This window comes from Scaptodrosophila lebanonensis, unplaced genomic scaffold (genome assembly GCF_003285725.1).
Source record: "Scaptodrosophila lebanonensis strain 11010-0011.00,11010-0021.00 unplaced genomic scaffold, SlebRS2 tig00000118-arrow-arrow-pilon, whole genome shotgun sequence".
NCBI lineage: Eukaryota > Metazoa > Arthropoda > Insecta > Diptera > Drosophilidae > Scaptodrosophila > Scaptodrosophila lebanonensis.
The window spans coordinates 1,948,301-1,971,755 of record NW_022060578.1 but is presented as its reverse complement, the minus strand read 5'-3'; the positions used below and the strand labels follow the sequence as shown (position 1 = coordinate 1,971,755).

General features: G+C 37.6%; 1 protein-coding gene across 2 annotated transcripts; it reads left to right on the top strand.

Annotated features, from left to right (window-relative positions):
• The first annotated feature begins 1,168 nt into the window (after positions 1 to 1,168).
• On the top strand, positions 1,169 to 22,561 carry LOC115628536 (diuretic hormone class 2). 2 transcript variants are annotated; one of them, XM_030524699.1, is made up of 5 exons: positions 1,169 to 1,226; positions 1,310 to 1,435; positions 20,530 to 20,638; positions 21,329 to 21,451; positions 21,558 to 22,561. In XM_030524699.1, the coding sequence occupies exons 3-5, from the start codon at positions 20,541 to 20,543 to the stop codon at positions 21,691 to 21,693; spliced, it is 357 nt and encodes a 118-aa protein (XP_030380559.1). In that variant the 5' UTR covers positions 1,169 to 1,226; positions 1,310 to 1,435; positions 20,530 to 20,540; the 3' UTR covers positions 21,694 to 22,561. The 2 variants fall into 2 exon arrangements, with proteins under 2 accessions (XP_030380559.1, XP_030380558.1); XM_030524698.1 differs by having other exon boundaries at positions 20,530 to 20,641.
• Positions 22,562 to 23,455: the final 894 nt, after the last annotated feature.

The following is a 23,455-nucleotide window of genomic DNA, read 5'->3' as shown; positions in this document are numbered from 1 at the left end:
CTAGAGCAGGAGCAGGATATATTTTTATTACTATTATATTTGTAGCTTCATTTTGACATCGTTTGAAAAGAGAAAATTTGAAAAAAAAATTGAAATTTAAAGAATATTTATATTTTTGCAATCAAAGAAAGAATTTTCTATTAATATTACTATGCAGCCAAAGTTTCTCTAAGAAAAATCACTGTATTCTTTTTGACTAAGATCTTGTGGCAGTATTTCTTTTCACGTTAAAAGGTCAGTCAGTTTTAAGTCAATTTTAAATCAATAAATGAATAAATGTTTTACGCATGCTGGCAAGTTGTTCCGTGCGAAATGAAGTCAAGTGGGCCTTCATTTTTTACCAAAAACTGCGAAGCTTTATGAGAAATTGACCCGTTCCTCTTTGAAAAGGGAATTTTTTAGCATTTTTTTTGATGTATTGGTTTCTAAAAAACAGCTGTATATTTACGTCTACACGACTTCTTTCGTTTTTCTGTGAATACTGCTGTTTATAGTGAGCTGCTAAAACTGAATCAAATTATTGGCTTTCTTTGATTTTTCAAAACATCAGTAATGCTTAATTCGGAAATGGGAAGAATGGCACGAAATAAGGGCTCGAATTGTGATAGGCGCCTTATTTAGATTAACATTTAGTCGACGGCTTTTGGATTGTGCTGTCAACTAATTGAAAATAATCATAGCGGGATAGCCGATAAGCTCGGCTGACGATTTTTTGCGATAATTATGCGTAATTGGTGATTGATAAACTGATACGATTCAGCCGTATTTCTGTTACCAATTTTGTTAATTCCGTTTCTGTTGCGGTTTACAGCTGTTAGCGTATTGTTTTAGCACGTAGCCGTCGCCTTCGGCCCACGTGTTGCACATAATTCGAGCAACACTCATATCGCACATACGCCATGTGGCCACGATGACTGCGCAAAATCGCGCAACAACGTCAATTGTCGTGGGCGTTCGTGTTCGTGTTCGTCGCTGGCTCGGCTCCTACCTTTCGGCACGATGCTGTTGCCGAGGGGGTGGCCCCCTCCAGCTCCAACTCCACATCTACACCGTTTCCGTTAGAATCTTTCGAATCGTCGGGGCCGCACCGTTAGGTACGAACTTCGCTTCGTATTCTGGCACATGCATATAAATCGCGTGCGCCTTTGACTGCCGATTTCACAAACGTTTTAGTTTCAAAGCGGTGCAGTTATCAGCGGAAATACCAAGTGGAGCGTAGGACCAACGTCGGTGAATCCCCTTCAGATTTTATAAAACTAAAAAGTGTCGACAAATTTCAATTTTGTTCACATTCCGTGTATATTTGCAGTGCAATCTTCTTTGCCAAAGACAAACTAAAGAGTGAAACATTAAAGTAACAAGTTGTTGAAAACGTCTCAGCAACAGATCCACTTCAGTTTTCAATTCGAAATATCGCTGTGTATTTGGTGAAAAGGTAAGTGTTTAGATGAAAACATGTTCAAAACCGAAATATTTTTAGCTATGGTTGATACTTTAATGCACCATTGAAGTGTTCTTTAAGCCGGCTCTAAGATGAAAATTAAATATTATATATTTTAAAGGACTACAATACTCATTTATGTACAATATATGATGAGAAACTTCACGATTTACGCGTATTTAAGCATAATTCAAAAGAAAATTCGTTACGCGACAAACGAATTTGTATTGCATTTATTTTATTTTTGATATAAAAAAAATTGTAAAAGTATTGTACTACGTTTCTGACAGCTAAATCTCGTTCTATAAATTGCATTTGTAAACGCTGAAAAACAAAATATTTTATATAAGTTTTCCCATTTGAATGCTAGGTTTATAGTTGAAGAATTAAACAGATGTAATCTGACAAAAGAACAACAACTCTGGCAATGGTTTTTATATTTTCTCATTACTTGATATTATATTTGAAAAATTAGATGACATTAAAAATATTCAATGTGTTTTCTGTGTATATGTTCTCAGTTCTTTACTTCATAGCGGTAAAGAAAAGATATAGATTGGTCAAATTATGTTTTAAAGACAGGCTTGGCAACCCCACTAGATCCAAAAACTTCCGTCGATAGTCTTACAGTCTTACAGAACAGTCTCATTCGGTTCAGATATGATTTTTGTATTTCAGAAAGCATATAATATAACTTTCAACCTCGTAAATTGCTATATCGTTGACTAATAAAAACTAATTATGTTTAGTGAAGAAATTTGTTGCTTTTTCTTCCCTTTTTAACCGACTTCAAAAAAGGAATAATGTATATATATATATTTTTTGTTTATATACAACAGAACTTATCTGAATATATCGAACATGCATTTAAACATTTTGTTTATAGTCTCTAAGTGTGTGCTAATAGTTTTCCTCTGCACGACATTTTATTAAAAACCGAGCATTTATCCTGCTTATTAAAATTTCACATTTTCATATTGCGAATAAAGCCGTCAAAGGCTTCTTCAGATATTGCCTTTGAACTGGCCAAACAATAAGCCATAAAAGGAGCAGCTCTAAGCAGCAACCTATTTAATTTAAGTCCTTGATGATCTTAGGCTCACATGTGTGCATAGTCTAGGATATTCTCTGTGTCTCATTGTCCTTTTTTTTTTTTGCAACGACACAACCTTTCTAGCCACAATGTGACCTTTTTCTGGCTCTTGCTTGTACGGGCATCATACAAAATATTCATTTTATGTCGCAAAACTCGAGTTGATTTTGTGCTTTCACCTTCGGCTTATAACTTTATTGCTGGCCATCCAAAATCTTCGGATTAGCGAACGCATTTGATGCTCCAATATGGGAGTTAGCGCCTCCTTCATGTGCTGGATGGGAGTAAATAAAAGCCACTGCAGCTTTTAAGCAAAGTTATGTTCATTTAAAATATGCACGCAAACCATTTAATAATTAAGGTCGACAAAATAACAATTAACTTACAAGAAATATGGCTATGTACGAGTATCTTGCATTGCCTTTTTTAAGCTAAATTTTCCGACATGTTTGTTTGCCGTAGACACAAGTCCGGGGATGAGAGTTGCAATAATCGTCCAAAGACTTGGACACTGTTGGCTGTTTTGCCGGAAACTTCAAATATTTCACATGTTGAATGTCTTACGGCAAAAGTTTCCATTATTAAGAGCAGAAACAGCTGAAATTAATTAAGGCAGCAGCAAAATTTCCCAAATGCTTATCAGTCGAAGAAAGTACTTGGCCCAAATTCTTGTTCTGCTCATCGTTGCGGACGAACGGCTTTGTGCCAAAACTTTGAATCAACAAATATGCATGCATGAGCATTCGGTTGACTCGGAAGGACTCACACACACATTATAGTCTGTACATTCATAAGTAAGTATGCTTCTGTTTATTCAATTTGGCGTTAAAATACCCACAGAAGCACAAAACTCAAAGTGTCACTCAATCCGTACGCACACATTTTATTAATGAGCAGTCGGTTTTTAATTTAAAAATATACATTCAAATTAAAATTGCATAATTGAAATTGGTATTAATCAAACCTGCTCCCGTTATGAATAATTGCAAAACTATGCAACCTGAAAGCAGTCGCGCCAAAGTGGCGGAAAAGCCGCTTCGCAATTAAAAGCGTTAGTCGGGCATTAAACGGTGGGCGGAAATAGAAACCAAAGAGAATTAAAATCAAACTACTCTGTTGAGCTAAGGATAGCTTCAGGGAGTGCTAAAATGATTTCAATTCGAATCATTAGCTTCCCTATATACATGTGTGTATATGAATAATCCGACCTGTACAAAACTCATTAGAGGCTTTAAAAGAGTGTAATGGGAGAGATTCTAAAAATAAAGACTCTTAGAAAAGGCTTAAAGCTTAAAATACGGGGTGCATTGAAATGTGTATAATTCGGCCAGACGGCACAAACATATATTCATCTTCAAAGCCCGAGTAATGTTTCTCACATATGCTGGCATATTTTATTATCGGCGTCGCAAAATTTCGACGAAACATTTCCAACCCAAAAAGAATAACTCCACAGTATACTTATATGTGTTAATTTTTTTCTACATAAAGGCACTGGATATTTCGAAATCGACTTTGCCTTTACTGCATATTTTATGTTGTGTGATTTATACAGTGCCGGCCTAGAAAGTTCAATGATTTTGTAAATATTAATTGGTCTTCCTGATATCAGAATGAATCTGCGCATAACTCGCTTAAACTTTGTTCTAAAGATTTAATGTTATTGCAGATAATGATTTAGGGAGAATAGGAAAATTCAGTGTCTTCAAGATTCAATTGATACACCATAGAGAATAGAAAAATTCAGTGTCTTCAGGATTCAATCGATACACCAACCAGGTACTAACTTCTTCAAACTATACCGTGCATGAGTCATTCTTATTTTACCTAATTTCTAGGGTGCTTTAATTAATCTTAAAAGAATCTTAAACTAAAATTAAAATAATATATTGATTGCTGCGATGGATTCACAAAAAAAAGCTTTGAAACAAATACTTGCTAGTATGTATTAATATTATGTTTTTCATATTACTGAAGTTCATTGTAAATATGCCGATTATATAGAAAAAAGTATGCATAATAAAAGCATAGAATAAAAGATAACGTTTTAATGCTACTTGAGTCTACCAAAAGAATTTGTTACCATTCTGACGAAATATAATATATTTTATATACTATATATAAATAAAAACAATTCATTTCCTGGTGGTGAACTCTCCTTGAATTACACTTCTGCAGTTCAGCTCAGTTTTTAAACTGCTGTCGTAAGGCCTCAACAGGATGATAATGGATTTATTTTCCCACTAATCATAGGTGGTGTAGGATAGAAGTTTAACAGCACAGTAGGTACGAATTGTAAATGTTCAATAGTGATGGATTCACTTCGAGGGTAGTCCACTGTGCCGAGGCACATCCTGTTGCTGTTGCATACCATACTTTAAGGTGGCGAGTCGCTAAGCTCTGTGGGCTTGGGCACAGGTGTGTGTTTTTCTTTGCTCACTTTTTTTTTGCTGGGAGGCGCTTGAAAAACTAAAAAACTTAATTGAAAAGCTGCCCCTCAGTTGTTGGTGTTGTATTTTTTGTTGTCGTGTTTTATGCTTGAAGAAAAACGAAGAGACCTAGCACTGGTTCGACAATGTGTAACATTTTTAATTGTCCCATTTTATTTTCTTTAAATTTGCACAAAGTAAATAACAACAGTGGAGGTGGGCGTAAGTGACCACTTGATTGGGGTCGGGTCTGGGGTCTGGGGTCTCTAAAATGATCTGAGCGGTGGCTGAACATGACAAGGGATTTGGAAATGCTGTCGGCGCTTCTTTTTGGTGCGCATCTTGAAACTTTTTCATAGTCAATTAATTCATAAACTTTTTTCATTGCTCGGAATTACCCGAACATCAATTAGAAAGCCCTTATTAGGGGAATGTGCAACAGTCGTCGAATTTAAGGTAGGCAAGCATTAAAGTATCGTGCCCCGAAGGTTTTTACTTTAGACTAAAACATGTACATAATACCAAAAGAGTTTGTAGTTTCCTCTTCTGCCCGTAATTAAATTTGCATATTTTTATTAATTAAATTGTTTCACGTTGTTTACCCGAACAAACTTTGCGGCGTGGCTTTGGGTTACTTGCTTGCACAATTTGATTGCCGTACACTCGAGCACATACACAGCTAGCTAATCACCATAGAGCCAGTTAGGGAGAGAGAACGGGGACGGGATTGGGTCAGGGTCGGGGACGGGGACTCTTACTTTTCGTTGCAAGTGTTAAAACAAACATACTCCCAGCTTTTCGTGGCATTAAATTTAAGGGCTGCAATTGTAATTTTGATGCTCGGCATGCGCTCCGAATCGTAAGAGTTCCCCAGGGCATGAATAAAATATGTTGATGGTTCTTTCATTAGCCAGTGGTTTTCGTTTGATACAGTTCTCATATTTTCATGACATAACACACAATTTTGTGCACTGACTTTTTCAAATGTATAAATTTTATTGCGGCACGATTGGCATTCAACATATTGTTATGTCCCACGATGAATGAAATTCTGAAGGACTCAGAGCTGCGCTGCCGAAAACTCAAATCGTTATTCATATATTTAAGTACATCAACAAATGCAGCCGCGATGTAGTTATGTGTTTTTAAGTATGGGTGAAACGTCGAGCGTGCCTTAGCAAACAGAGTCCACTTTTTTTGTAGCTTCTTATATAAACATAAATATAACAGCATTCATATCGATCTGAGTCCAATAACCAAAGCTATATCTGCCCTAAGCTCAGTCATTACTGCTGCTACTCACCATTCAGCTCCAGTCAGTATCAGCCCCGAGGTTTCATAGAATGGCTTTCCGTTGAGAACCCCTGACTACGAAGAGATTATCATCTGACTCAAAACATTGGCTGAAATATGCAACACGGAAACTTAGCAGGGCCCTGACATCAAAAATAATAATTCCTGTCGCCAATAAGCAACAGGTTTCAATTGTGAATTGTGATACACCTGCCCAAGACCAACATAGTAAATAGGGCCGCATAATGAAGAGAAGAGAATGTCTTTTCTTGCCTCCTACAACATTTTTTCCTGCCAAACTTACCGATTTCCTTTACTCGTAGTTGCTCTCTGTACCAAGCCGATTCGAATCTATCTGATTTGGAAACCATAATAAATATTTAGCAGATTAAACGATAAGAAAGGCGCTAGGTATGATCAAAGGACATTAGCTTGTACATACCATATAACAAACTATTTTTCTGCCATTTTGCGACATTTTTCATTCCATTCAATACTTATATACTTGTACATACATATCATATCATACATACATACATATCAGAGCCGTTGCAATACGTCCATTTTAACACAAAAGTATGAAACGAGAGAAGCGGTGGTACATCCTGTCGGATCCTTGCCTTAAAATATTGCTGTTTGTCGATGAGACTACAACCTCTACATAGGAAACATTTTTGGCTGACCACTTCTAACTGGCGCATCAATAGGATTCACAAATTGAAGATACATAAAATAAAAAATAAATGATTTTCCTTTTTGAATGCATAGTTATCTGTCATAGCAGATTTACAGGATAGAGATTTTTGACAAATAATAGCATTCATAAAACAATGGAAATCAATGTAGAATTTATGACATTTTCAATTTATAGTAAAATATTGCATTCCATTAAAAATTAGTCGGGTTACAAAAACAAAGCGAAGTCTTGTGCCACAGAGCCGCTTGAGAGTAGAAAAACTAAGGCACCAGGTATTAATTTATTATTATATATTATTTTAGTAGAAGTTACACCATTTATTAAACGTTTATGGACGTGTGCGTTTCTGTGTGTTCAATAAGTTCCTAAATCAAAGCAGAAGCATACTCTTTTACAGAGCTTGAGCAAAGATTTCCTAGTCGGAAGTATTTAAATAAAAACCGTTACAGGTGCGAAATTTGGTCTAATAACTATTTTCGTTTCCAACACTCTTTCATTCAGTTAAATAACCTGTTCACATTTTAATATTTTATTACTTAAAGTGATATTTAGATACTTTTAAACACTTTGTGTTTCCGGGTTGGCCTTTTCAATCTTCTTAGCTCCACACATTTGATCGATTCTTGTGACTATACCCATTGTAACGTAATTTGCAATTATATATAGCCAATTACCTTTTAAAAAAGTCATAAATGAGTGTTATAGCTCCGTTCCGTTTAAAAAATATATGTAAGTAGTTACATTACGTAATTGCATTTTATGGCGCCCTTGACAGCGAATCGTTTTCCAAGCACTGCTTGTAACCTTCTTTAATTTACACTGCGAAGGCCTGTTAGCACCAAATACATGGGTACATATGTATGTAAACTTATATACATACTTTTTAGCGGCCGTATTTGCATAAGTGTATGGGTATACTTGCATCTTTACTTAGAACGATTAAAGTCCGTATCCATTTGTAATCTGTATTTTCTTTTGTTTATACGAGTATATTTGAAATTTGCAAGTGAAATATTGTGAATATTGAAGATGAAATTCATAAACCGCTGGTTTCATAATATAGAGCGAAACTGGCTGTGTTCTTTCGGCCCAATATTGATATCAGAAATCTTGTAAATTGCAGTCAAACTTTTACCTTGTTAAGATGTTTTCTGCATCCAAATGGGACAACAGTATACTAGTTTAGTGGGAATGCATGTAACATATACTTGTATGTACATATATAGAATGATTCGTGGCAAATTCCACAAATAAAAAACAAACTGATCCTAATCTGTCTAGTGGTTTAACGTCGATATTGTTATTTGGAAATTAGCCGTGGACTTATAGCATAATAAAGTCTGTTTCTTACCTTTGATCCCATCAGAGAATTGTCCCTGTACATAAAATCCTTGATGACAAAACTCAAAAAGTGTACTGCTAAACATTTTTTGACGTCACGACTCTGAAAAGTTGCGTAAGTCGCTCATATGAAGCAGGGACTAGAACTGCGTCACTTAACTTTATACATATGTACATATGTACGTACATGTGTAACCAATACAAACACTCAAACACATAAACAACAGCGAAACAAAAGTGGCAAAATATTTAAATGAAACACAAACTATGCTTTTGGGAGGCAAGCTGTTGGAGGGAATACGTTGATGTAAAAGTTGTGGTTGAAAAGAAAGTTTTGCAAACGAATTTTCTTGCTTTGAGTTAATGTAGATTTTGGATTTTCATGAGTGCAACACAGTTGTTACTTTTGTGGGTATAGTACGTATGGTAGGGCGCTTCGTGTACCACATTGGCACACCCTGTGGCTCATTTCGAGCAAAAGGCATAAATACAGTTACGACGAGTACATACTTTTTTCAATGCACCCAAGATGGCGCTGATGCTAGCAGCCAGGGCAGGCGACGGCAGCTGCCAACAGACGACATATCGATGTCAATGTAGTTAGCACTGTTCCATCCCCACCCTTTCGCCGGCTTGCCTTTTCACCTATTGCCCTGCCTTTATGCCGCCCTCGAATGCCACAACCCGCACTTACTGGTGACGCTGTTTGTTTATGTTTTATGAGCATTGTTGCCACAACTTTTGCTTCAGCTGCATACATACAAACACTCCCTCACACACACACACACACACACACACACATTCAACAGTTTTCTCGACGTCGCGACGTCAACACTTTTCATTGAGTTTCTGTTTAAATGCAAATGTATTTCATTTTTCCATTTTCCTTCATTGCTTCTCTGATGTTCGCTTTCTGATTTCAAACATTGTGCAATAGTTTTCCATACGAGTGCCTTTTTCCTACTTTATAGGCTCCCGGATTCGTAGGTGAAAGCATTAACTGGTTGTATTAACTTTTGTAATGAACTCTTTAATGATGGAAATAATTACTTTTTTTCCTAACAGTAATGTAGGCAAGGGAATAAAATGACTACGAAACAGAAACAAGCCACTAAGTAGCATCAAAATTCAAATTTCCGGTGTCCTTTATGTATAGTGCCGGAAGGGGATTATTTTAATGGAAAATTATGTGTGGAAAATAAAAGTAAGTGCCTTTCAGACTGAAAATAAAAACATACAAAGTATTAGTACTACTTTATTCATTGCTTTATAACACACATATTGCCATTTTCCATATGCATACCTTTATGCTCGTCTGCAAATATTTGCACGCATTTTATGTTGCATTTTAGCAGCGCGAATTTTCGTCGCTGAACCACACCACAGGATAAACCAAATGCCAGTCCTCAGCGATAAGACGTGGCTCTGCCAGCATGCACTTGTATTCCCAGCTCGATTCCCCACTCGCCAAACAGACGTGCCCAGTGCCGTGTGGCAACAGCGCCTCGGGTTTTATGTGTGGCTTCGCATGTGTTTGTTTAAAGGAAGAAGGCTCGCAGCTGTCCTGCCCTTGTACGCCCTGCTGCCAACGAATTGTGCGTATGACAAAGTTTGCATTTTGTAATAAATTCGCTTAAAAAAAATATTTGAACATTTATGGTCGGCATTTAAATTAAATACTCTTGCTCATACCAATGACGCCACAAGAACTTCAAGCTTTTACTTTCTGCGCTGTGTCAACTGGAAGCGGCTGAGAAAAAGTTAAATAAAACATGGCGGCAGCAATTTGTGGCTTAAGAAAATATTTATTTTCGTTTAAAGACAAGCGCTCGCATCTTACAAAAGAGCATAAATACTCGCATATAATGATAATGGAAAAATAATGGCAGCCTTCAAATTACACAAATGGAAAATGTTACGTCAGCTGCGAGGAAGAATTTTCTAAGGGTATGTCGAGTATTATCTCCAGAAAGTGCATATACTTGTATGTACTATATTTCTGTGAAAATAAATCTATCCTAACGGTTTTTCACTTGTGGACTACTCCGAACCTCATTTGAATGTTACTAATATATTATTATTTATTTATCGTAACGGCCTTTCCCTTGTGGACCACACCGCACCTCATTTGTCCTAAGATCTGAATATTATTAATATACTATTTGAATAATTAAATTTCCGCCAACAAAAAAGAAACAATGTAGACAATGCATTTTATTTAAAAAACTGTAAGCACTACACTAATATTTAATGACGACTACCTAATGCGACTGGTTGGGGGAACTGAATTCGCTCTCAGACCAGCTAAGCTGGAATTAAATGTAGACCTTACCACAACCGGAATAGAACATATTCAAGGTTAATCTAAAAAAAAAAACATTTAGAAGGTAAAAGATGAGCAACCAAGAAATCTGGCCGCATCTGCAAACAGCTTAAACATTCTTAAAACTGACAATTTTTTGTTCTGTTTGTACATTTAATGCTCATATCATTCGCACAATCAACAAGCTGAAAAATGCTTAAAATCAACAATTCAAATCACCCGAGGCTAATTCATAAATTCTCAGCCTTAAATAAATACATAAACATTTCTCAACACCAGATTCCCAATAGGGATTACAAGAAAAAAGAACCTGTTGCCTCCATCTTCTTCGACAACGCCACCCAGTAGAGTACAATTACATGAATCTGTTGGCAACATTTTTGGCATAATTTTTCATCAATTTGAGCGCCAAAAACAATGTAGATAACAAGGCAACAAAATCGCAATGGAATCAAAGTGGTTGCGAAAACGAAGAGGAACTCGGGCGCAGAACAAAATAAAAGAATTCCTTGGGCCGCAATGAATTTTTAAGTACATAAATGTAAAAAGCATCAAGGTAGCTGCCATTTCTGCCATATCTGCCATTGCTACCTGCTCACGTCTACGTCGACTTATCTCCCATTCCACGACCCACGTCACTAGCTTAGGCCTAAACACACTGCCCGGCCTTCTTGGGCCATTTCCCAAAGGATGCTCCCCCGTTTTGGTTTTTGTGCGCTCGTGTTGTGTGCGAAGCTTTTAGCCTCGCAAAAGTTGGCCATGTTTTATGTGCTTTCTGGCCACTGCTTTTATGCTTCATTGTCTTCGCATGCCGCCGACGTACGGATACCTTGACAAAGTTTACCTCGCCCATGCCCATGCCCCTACCCACACCCACACCCACGCCCATATCCATTCCCATGCCCCATTTTCGACAAGTTGTGGGATACGGCTGTCGAGTTGGGTCAACAATTTTTCCACTGCTCTGGCATCTGAGCAATGCGTCGTTATGAAAATGATCACGATGATGTTTCCGTTGTGTTTGAATTGTTCATGCTTATGCTGCTGTTGTCAAGTCTCCTAAGGCAGTGGAAGTTTGGCGGACATGCACGAAACCTCCACGCTCCGGCGAACTTTAGCCTGCGAAACTTTTGACAGCTCATAACCCTAAGAAGTTGTAATTAACATTGGCGTTTAACGCATTGTCATTGCTCGGAGTCAAGAGTCCCAAAACCAATTAGCAAATGAATGTGGCGCTCTCAGCTAAATTAATGCAAACTCAAATAGGAACTTGACAACAAAGACTAGACAACTCGAGCAACATGAGCGCAGACGAATAATTCACAGATCGATGTCCCCAAAAATAGTAGGGGAGATAAAATGAAGAGCGATTTTAGTTTGCTCAACAATTCAATTGTTACATTTAACTGAGCTTTGCCAGGTGTAGCCACCAACTCAACACATTAATATGCATATTGCTGGTTCTGTAATCAGGAAACTCAAAAACCGCAGTTGGGAGAACGCACAATAGCAGTCCAAATTCCAAAAGAAAGGAATAACATACATAAGTAACTGGCCCGCAACTTCCGTCGCTAAATCCAGACATCCAAATCAATCTTACTGCTATTGCTTAACGTCTTGTTTGCTTAATTTGACAAACGAAATAATTTGATAAATACGTAAATGGCAGAAAAAGCCCAGCGTGTGGCGCAGAACCCCCATTCGCCAACTGCTAGAAGGCACAGTGGTTCAGTCCTTAAGTCTGTTAACTGAAAGAACTGAATACTTATTATTTATGCAGATTGATTAGCCATTTTATTAAAGCGAAATCTAAGCTTTTCATTTAAAAGTATAATTTACAGACTTGACTTACAACGTCTGCAAGATAATTTTTCAGAAGATCCATTACAAAAGTAAATCGAATCGATAATAGATTGCATAAAATTGTGTAGAAAACATGAGCAAAGGTAAGAATTAAAGGTATAAAGATTTGGACACAGCGACCAACCCTGGTGATTATTTCAAAGGTTGGCCGCCACTATTTTGAATCGCAGGACCACTGTGAATACTGCTGGAAGACCTAACGGAACTATACCCTATCCACATAGTCATATGATTTCAACAAAAATTCCACTTTATTAAGGCGTCGCTGGTGAGAAATTGTGAAGGTCTTGGAACAATAATTTATCTACACCGTATGGTCGAGATGATAATCGAGCGCCATTTCCAAACGTATTCCAATTTATATTCTTTCAATCAACAAAAACTTCATATTTTTATTTACGGATGAATATCTGAGTCGTATTGTAGACAACAAGATACTCAAAGTGACTGGCAACCGATACGGTACCTGGATAAAGAACTTATTTCAATTAAGCCCCAATGGAGCTGATTGACAGCCTGAAACTCTGGTGCAAAAAAATAGGTGCAAATTAGAAAAGCTTGAGGTACAAATGGACTTTTCGGAAGGATTTTAACGAGATGGCGAAAGTCATGACGTGACCAGATAAAGAGGACAAATGTTGAAATAGTGTATTGTTTCAAAATAAATAAAATACTATATGTAAAAAAGAAACCCAAAATATTGGACTGAATTGTGACGTGACTCCTTAATCGGAGAGTGGAAAAAAACGCTGCTCCACATTTACCTCAGCTCGGCACAAATCTGACGTGTCACACAATTAATATTATATTAATTAGTAAAAAGATACCTCGTGCTCCTAAGAAACAAAATCTAAAATGGAAGGTGCTTTAAAACGTAACTATATTTTGTAAGGCTTTTTATGCAGAACCGACTTCATTTGAAACAATTTTTATTCACGATATGAGCATAGCATGAACCACTGTGCAGTCGTTTCAGCATATCCAGCAACAACAGCAGACCCAACCATAACAACAACAACAACAATGACAACGTTGACTCTCACTAATTCAATAAGCATCCAATTACAACGAGGGACACCATTTCGTTGCGCGTCTCTTGCCGCTCCCGCTATCGCTGTTCCTCCCAGCTAGGAGGAGCCCGCCCAGTCCCGAGCTCTCGTCTTGGCAGCTGCCAAGCAACCACAATGCGAATGTATTTTAATTTTCTGTGCATATGAAAATGTAATGCCACTAAAGTGCGCCTAGAAGTGTAAATAATTTTCATAATTGTTTTCAGCTTGACATTCCGTATTAACGAATTTATGCGCCTTATCCTGCGGTCGTCCTTAGCATTAAAGCTAGCTCCAACAATTGCCTTAAAGTAGAGTGCTCTTGGAAGTCGAACAGCCACAACGACAACGAGGACTGCGACAAAGAGGATGAGGACGATGGCAATAAACATCAAAGCACATGAAGGATTTTGATTTTCGACAGCCATTTTCGTGACCTAAATTCAATTTGAGACATGCTGTTACTCCTGCTCTAAGTAGTTGTTGTTGTTTTCGGCCATGGGCACCATCTGAACAAATCATAAGTACGTTTTCAGTTACCAGCACCGCAGGTGGCTCGCGACAACAGCAACAACAATAGCAACGGCTCTGTACTACAAGAATGCCGTCGGGTCGGGCCAACAGTCAACAGGGAAAGAGCAAGCCAAGCCAAGCAAGCCAAGTTAGAACAGAACGGAACAAACTTAACAAACCAGCGAGGCACAGGAGGTGTGGGCTGTTCATAATCAGTGCAATGCAATTTTAATGTCTGCGACACTCGTGTTACACAGTCGCACCAACAACAGCAACAACAACAATACTGAAAACATCGGCTGCAAGGCTATTCGGTGTCAGGCTCTGGCTCTGTTCTCGGGGTGGCTGTGTGTCAAACGAATTTATATAAAGGCGATTCAACAGTCACTTAGACACACATGCTCGCTCCACACGTGCAAAACGTACGTAGACAATTCTCTTTTCACTGGTAGTGTACCAGGACCTCATTGGAGGGACCTGTGTGGTCTGGAATGTGCTGACTAAGTGCTTGATGTAGGCAAAATAGCATGACAATGTATCGCACATGCCTTCGTATGCAGATACTTATCTGAAGGGTCCGTTCAAGTGTCAAGTTATTTAAAACAAATATTATACAATGGCCCGTTTTTTGTCCTTTTTAAAGGACGCAAAAAATATATATATGTACATTTAAGGTTAAAAATTAAACTAATATCCGCTTTATCTGGAGCTTATGAAATATACATATGTAATAAAATGATCTCATTTATTCCGTGATATAAAAACTATTTACTGTAATACTCAGCTCACTATTACAGGTTCAATGCTCACAGTGATATAATTACATAAGAGATGCAAAGCAATGGGTTATATAATATTTAAGTCACTCTAAGCCTCCCAGTAGAGTGCAATATTGGTGCTTTAGGATAATCCATTTGGACATTCGGCAACAATCTCAACATGAGAATATTCTTTAGGCTCCCAGACCTCTGCAACAACAACAGACTCATACCTGCCTAGAATTAATCCCATGAAATATATGCATCCACACTGACAATTAGGTGACATTAAAGTCTCTTGCAATTTCGGCCACAGCTGGGATATGGGCGAGCTGTTTGTGTTTTAACCCCAATTGAGGCCCAATCCAAACAGCATTGTAAATGACTTGATAATGCAAGGGAACCCTGGCCTTCCTCCATTTCTTTGGCTTCTATTACAGCTTTGACCTCACCTTACTTTTAATGCATATTAAAATAGAGAATATTTTCATTAATTAGAATTTGCTTGAAGGGGTAATTGTAATTTCTAAAAAGTTATCATTTCCGAATCGTTTTTTCCTTATTGAAATTATTTATTTGGGACTAACTTAACAAACCCTTTTATATCGCCTCAAAGCTTTAAGAAAGTTTCGGAAGCAATGAAGCATTTCAAAGCTGGATTTGGAAAAGTCATCTAAATGGCATTGTAACTGCTGTAGTAACCGTAGTAATTATACTGGAACCAATATTATAATTTTGAGTTAGTTCCAACCACAGAATGGCATAAGGAAGGGCGGGTATTTAAAGACAATGGAAGCGAAAACTGTTTACTGAAAATATCCTATTGGAATCAAGATTTTATGCCTTGTGCCCGAGGAATGGTTAAATTTGGTCGTCCGTTTGTCTGTCTAAACGCAATAATACTATAGTATATGAAAGCTAGAGTCTCTAAGCTTGGTAAGCAGAGTATCATAAGTCTAGGAAGATAGGACAAGCTTAGTTTTTCTTCGAAGCAGCCCTCCAACTCCCTCCTCCGCTAAGCATTTGTGGTTAGAAGGGTACTTTTGCATGAAGATATACATATATCGGACAAGTATCAGAATTGAAATTTCAAAGGTAGGTATATATGTATTATTGCATTATTTGTTTTATCTACAGAGAAAGCAAATTAAAAAAGCACGCAACGCGGCCGAAGCTCCAAACAAGATTATTGATTCAAAATACATAAGTAGATACACGTAGCAGCGGCTTAGTAGAGTTTTAAGAAACACTTAACAGAGTAACTTTTGATTAATTAAATTAAAGTCAAGCAGCTAATAAAAACCATAGCGTCTGTGTCCAGGCTCGTTTCGCAGGCCGTTGCTTTTCAGCAGCGCACTAGTCTAAGGATTTGTACGGCACTATTTAATTAATCGCCTGACACTTGGCTGGCTGTGCGCATAAAGTGCGAATGACTGCATCGAGAAGAGCGCAGGCTAAATGCTGAGTGAGAAAAATCATGATTTGCGATTCTTGACTAAACTCGGGAAAGGCAGTGCACTGGCACTGGCACTGGCACTGGCACGCAATAAGCGGATATTTCACGCCAATGTGGCAAGCAGGATGCGATTCTCATTGGCAGTCAAGTGTGAGGAAGCGAAGGAAACTGCAGCTACTCGCAACTTAAGCCATATTGCGAGATGGCTCCTGCGAGTGTGTTGTGTGTGAGCATGGTTTTTATGCGTGGGTGCTTTTTTTAAAGGCAAATATTGATAAATAAAGCGTGAGATGAAATGCGCACGGACCGCAAAACACGAATACAAACAATTTCGTGTTTGTTTTTGCGCATTCGGATATTTGCATATTAATTTTTAAAATAACATTTTATTTGCATGCCTTGTATGCCAACCTGCTGCCTCTCTGGCATGCCACGCAGGAGAACAAACAAGAATCAATCGAAATTTGTTTACCCTTCAGTGCTTAGTCGGCGCGCATGGCGTATGCGTAATATTTACGTACTATTTACTCGTTATGGCTGCCCCTACATACAACCGGCTATAAATCAAATGTGAATTTGATTGATAAACGGTTGGACCCGCAAACAGATAGACACTCATAGCCCACACACATACGGATTGCGCTTCAGTAAACAGTCGTTGGCAAATCCGCATAATAACTGCGCAATGACCGCAATCATACGCACTGTGGTACGCGGGCAAGAGGCCACAAAAAATAAAATAATAAAAGAAAACCTAAATTGCTCAGTCTTGCGTCAACTTCGTTGATTACTTTATTTGTGCCACAGTCAGCTTTTGTCCCAGCAATGTCAGCACTCAGCACCCAAAGCGCTTATTGAATGCACGGCAAAGATAGAAAGAAGCTTCCACATGGAGTGGCCTTTTGGACATAGCAACCTGTGGCTGGTCTCTGACTAAAGAGCCAGCATTCGTGTAATAAAAGCAATCGCATACATTGATCTCGTTTTCTGGCACTGGCTGGATCTTAAATTTGTTCCCCATCCAAATCCAATTCGACATTAAACCTGCTTACTGAAATAGCTGGCCACCTGCCAAAGAAAGAATTTAAGTACGGAAGCTACTTAAATACATACTTACCCACACACATCCTCGCCAAATCGTTCAACGATTTCGCACATGGTCTGCGGCTCTGGACATCAAAGTGCCGAGTTCAGACGTGTAATTTGAGCGTTCATTAAGGATGGCGATGGTTTTCAGTAGCGTTTAATTAAATAATGTGATTACTGAAAATCTCTAATTGCACCGTGCTTGTCCAGAAAACAACGGCAAAAAATGACAGAATAGGTGAGACAAATACTTAACTTTAATGAGAGTTTTCAGCAAGCTTTTTATTTCTCTAGGACAATTTTTGATGCTTGCTCTATAAAAAGCAATTTGGGGCCTGATATAACTCTACGAACTCGCAGGAATCCCACAATGTAAATTTGTTCCAGAGTAGGCTCTGCTTCGAAAAGGGTTCAACCACCATTGCAGCAGCGAGATTTTTAAAAATTATAAATAAAATACAGCATTGAATTCTGTGTGGTCGCTTATAAAACCTTGAAAAACTGTCGAGCTATGGCGTGTTATTGTTACTTTTCTTACAATTTCAACATTAATAATTTACGCGAAATCTTTTAAAATAAGTATAAGTAACTTAATAAAAATTGACTAAGTGTTCAGTAGTCCTAAACTTTTTTTGAAATATTTTCAGCATCGATAGATTCCTTATTCCACACTCATTTCTTGTTCATCCCACAGCCTACTTTATTGAAATCAAAACTTTCACTGTTTACACGTTTGCAAAAGTATTTAGAAACATACAATATAAATATTTTCTTAATCGCCCCAAGACCTGCCTGTACATCCAAGTGTGGAATTTAAAAATTGATGCTAAGAATTGATTAAATTTGCAATATCTGTCTTAAACAGTGCGATTGGACCTTCTATAAAAGTTTTGTTAGATACAATATTAATAAATGAATCTCTAGAAATTTTTTCTGATTTAAAAATGAGTTGCCTTCTCTGGCTATTCCCTTTCGCGCTTTTTACATCGATTATGCTTTAACTAACTGTGTAATATTTGTACTTGCCTTTTCTGACCTGACCTGTTAAAATCTATTTTACAAGTATTCCCTTTAAAGTAAACAAAAAAATACAGACATCAATTTACGAAAATAGCTATAAAAATGGAACTTCGTTGGTCACAAGAGGAGAGAACAATGGTTTATTAATTTGGAAGCATCGACGCTATGCGTTTAGTTTAATGGCTGAATAGATGTTTTTCCCGAGTAAGTTTGTTTTTAAGCGACTAATTAATGTAACGTGGCATAAGTTATGAATTACCATTCCATTAATACTTAAATGACTAACAATTCATTTCAACATCGATTAAACTTAATTGGGTAACAATGCAATTCAAGGTAACACATTTAAAATTGAGAATCAGTACAATAATAAATTAAATATATAAAATATAATATTAATGATGTGAACTACTTTGTTGGTTGTGGAACGATATGCTTCGTGTTGTTGGCAAAATTGTCAAGACAAACGAAGTGCAGTGTTTTTAAAACAAAAGGAAATTTCTATTTCACAAAGCACAAAAGTTATTAAAATGATGTTGACAAATATTTTTTAAAATACAAACAGCATCAGCAGTGTCGCTGATTATAAATCGATGATTTCGGAGCATCAATTCTATAAATCGCTTAACGTACTGTCCATTAGTTGATGTCCTTCAACGCTTTCGCGATTTATTATGAACATTTGGGACCATTTATAATCATCTGTTTTTATTAAAGCCTTCTGCAACATTTTTAATGTTTCGGCTGAAGAAATTCCATTCTTTACACAAAATGTAGCCGAACTTCTTTTGTATAATTTCGGACAATTTAAAAATCGAAAAATTGTTTTTGATGTTCACAAAACATATGTCCAGATATGAATGCATTAATGAAAATGGAATGGAAATTTGGCACAACTGAGAGTGGTAGTGATACTTAAACTAAAGGTTTGTCCCTGTGAAAACACCTGCTTTTTTCAGGGTTTTAAGTCCGTGTAATATTCACACGCAGTATATAATGAAGGCGTTCATCCTGAATTATAATGTTGAATATTAAGAAATGAATTACTAATAAGTCGAATAGGGGAACTTTAAAACGCATCGATAATATACTTGGCTCCGTTTTCTCAGGTTTGTGGTTGTGCTTGTTTCGAGCAGTTGGGGTTTAACAAGCTGACCGATGATCTTGGGTACTGATCTCAAATGGGAACAGCCGTCACTCCATTATCCGTTATGGAAGGACTCTGTTAGTTACTTAATAGACTCGGTGTCAATTGAATCGCTACGTTATCAGAGTTTGGGTGTCGCGAAGAAGAATTTTTGGTGTGTCCTGTTAAAATCTATATGTCCCAATTGTTCTTTCCTATTTAGAAACAATCCTTTTAAATAAGCAAGAATTTTAATGATTAACCAAAAATAATGTGGAGTTAGGTTGACGAACTTAATTTTAAGAATGTTAGAATGTCAAACTGCCACGATAGATAGCGGTACACCTGTTAATAAAAAATAGTACAAAAAGATAAAAATTTCATAAAAAATAAAGAAAAGGAATGTTAGAATAAAGAAGTGTTTAAGCTTTAAGAAGCATCTGCAACTCAAACCAACAACTCCCAAAGTATCTACAAGTTGAATAGACGGGCACTCGATTCTTTGGAAATCGGTGTGAATTGTGTTCGGCGTCAAGAGAGGCAGACAGGAAGTGCTGGCAGGCGACAGGAGCGGCTGCTCATATTGCTTTTATCAGCAGGCTGAGATAGGGTCGTGGTGTAGGTATAGGATGACTTGTCAGCACGCAAATGACTTTGTGACACACGAATGGGCAGAACCGAGTGACCTGACAATTAACTGACTGACTGACTGCCAGTTAAACTAAATGGCTTGTAAACTGCTGAGCTGTCACCTCCGTACCTCAGCGCCATTTGCGTCGCCTATGTTGCTGCAATTCTGACAGTTAATGAATCCTTAAATGGAAAGTGCTGCACCTGACTGGCCTTTCTGCAGAGGGACGGGACTGTTGCAGCAAAACATCAATCGATTTTTATTGTTGCTCCTTACCGTTCGTCCATTAATGGGTTTATCTCTAAGGGGTTTTTAAATTGCTAGAGAGCCTTACTTTTAGTTCATCTTAGGCAACTTTATGCATTTGACTGCAACTTCTCAACTCACTTTCACGTTTCCTTTTCTTTTAGCAAGCCACATCATGATGCCAAGTCGATTTGCTTCCTGGAGCGCTTTGGCCTTTCTCATCATGTGCCTGCTGGCCATCTCAAGGACTACGGATGCTGCGCCCATGCCCAGGTAGTTGTACCTTCTCCAGATACTACCCTCTTCACAAACATACTAATTAATTTTTTTGCCTACACACTATTGGTAGACAAATATTTGCAAATGGCACTAAAATGTGGGGCTCGGGAAATATTGCTGGTTGAGTGTCCTTGACTAAGAGTGTGTGCTTAAAACACTTTGCATTTGAATGCTTTTATTTAGCATTCATAGTTCTCTGTAAATTGCGATTAAAGTTCCCTAATCAATGGTTGTGGTAAAGATATTTAAATTTATGTTATATATCATGGACTATTTTTGAAAGCTCATTATAATCCAAAAGTTGTGTTACGAACCACAAAATGAATAAGCGCCGTGCCTGACAATGAGCATGGACTCATTCCAAGAGCTAAAAGTTTCCACCAAGGGGCCTGTTAATGACTATGCGCACAGCAAGATCTAATTTTTATTCAAATTAAAAAATGTCAGAGAAATTTTAGACTGCGGGTGGAGCTAATTAGTTGCTGTCTGCTGATTAGCTTTGTTGAAATGGCAAACGGGCACAAATTTGCCGTCCAATTATTGTTGTGGCTATGACTGCAATTTAAACATCCAAACACACTATACCTTCGAATACAATATATATAGTAAGAGTATTTGTGCGTAGAGAAGCTAATTATTTATAAAAACTCTAATTTTCCGGCTGACTGCGAATCCCTCAAACAGCCAAAGCAATAATGGCGGCTATGGGGGCTACAACGAGCTGGAGGAAGTGCCCGATGACCTTTTGATGGAATTGATGACCCGCTTTGGTCGCACCATAATACGGGCACGCAATGATTTGGAAAAGTAAGCGCATCCCGTGTGGATAATAGCTCTATGTGTGCTCTGAATTGAATGGATTCCATCAAGTTATATAAATATTTCATTCCATGCTCCTCCTCTCATATTTCAGTTCTAAGCGGACTGTGGACTTTGGCTTGGCACGAGGCTATTCGGGCACCCAGGAAGCGAAGCATCGTATGGGTCTGGCAGCAGCTAACTTTCCTGGAGGACCAGGACGAAGGCGGCGTTCCGAAACTGATATCTAAATAAATCAATGACCAAAACGACTTATGCCAGCAGCGAAGTTTGAAAACAGAATTTCAACAATGAAATCCATTTGTGTTGTTTCCACGACAATTTAGTTCCATCAACTCAATTCTTATTTTACTTAAGATCATTTTGTTTGCTACCCATTGTATATATATATAAGATACAAAATTGTATTTACAGGGTACGTAACAGTACTGAAAACGTAACAAAACTAAAGTATTTCAAATATAAGCACGAAGAGGCGAAAACCTAAATAAAATTATTATGCTGTTGCTCCAAAGTTTAAACAAAGTTTATGCACTCTTTACGAATACGAACTCAAGCACACGTGTTCCTCTCTCTCTCGCTCGCTTAAAACGTTTAATAAATACTTATATAGTACTTTTAAAATACAAGTATTAAGCAAAATAAAATGCTTTAACAATATTTCACTAGTTGCGCAAAAAATCTCTTTTAGGTATGTACTCGTATATACAGTACTTGCATAAGTATTTGCACGCACACACACAACCTTACACGACAAAACAACAAACAAACAAACATACATAAGTGTAGTAATTTGGCTTTGACGGCTCCACAACACATTTTAAGTCCTAAGCCCAAAAAGTGTCCCAGATACTACAAAACTGACTACAATCCGAGACAATGTTTTTCACAACCACTGGACAACTTGTATAGAGTTAAGCTCCTCGGTTCCCCGATTATTAAGTAGATTTGAAAGTTTTGTAAATATATCAAGTATGCAAACATTATACTACCTACCTACATATGTATATTGAATAAGGGAAATATCCGAGTAAACAAAGTAATGTATTATTGTGTCTAAAAAGTCTTAAAGAAACGGATGCGATTAAATAAATTTACATTTAGAGAAACTTTAGGCCGGCGGCGTTTTAAATGGGAACAAGGATACCAAAGACTACATACACAACAACAATTACATTATACATATACATCCAAGTAAATACAAATGAAAATACAAATGTGCTATGCATTAATAGTGGTAACATGAAGGCCTGGGACAGAGCACAGCTCACAGCTCGCACACAACATTGGCATTCATCTTCAACAAATTAAATATAGCTACATGAATCCTTAGCCACGCATTAATCCTTGGGGTGCAGCAAACTCGCTTTTGAAGCCGCTCTCCCTTGCCCCTTAATACATGCATACATAAGTACATATGCGTGTGTGTAAGTGCATTCATCGATATTAGACAACGCCATTTATTACACACATACTCGTGTACGTGTTATTTATGTCCATCAGATAATTGTACCTAATGGAGCAATATTCCCATGAACTAGTGCATCGTAAAGAGCGAATGCTTGGCAATTACACTGAACAACAGCCGAAAGATAAGCCCAAGACTGTGACATTGATTTTAGAAGCGCAGTATATGCGAATAATCCTTTTTAAACCCTTCCAAAGGGCTGGGTCTGGTGTTTGTAACGCCCAGAATGGAACAAAATTTAGCAAATAAATGCAAAGAAGAAAGAGAGAAGCTAGTGGGGTGGAGTTGGCATGAAGATGACCCTCGGAATAGGGGATGAGGACGGAGCCAACTTCGAATGGACAAAGACGTAATGAGGGTGGAGGCTGAAAAATGAATAAATGGATACTCCAGATCTAAGCTGTGAAAGAGTGCAATACTTTCTTTTCAGTTGGGTTTCAAATGGATTCGATAGAGGTAGACCACCACCTGTAACGAAGTTTCTGCTGAAGCTTTTGATGGCGAAGGCATGGAAGGTTTTGCGT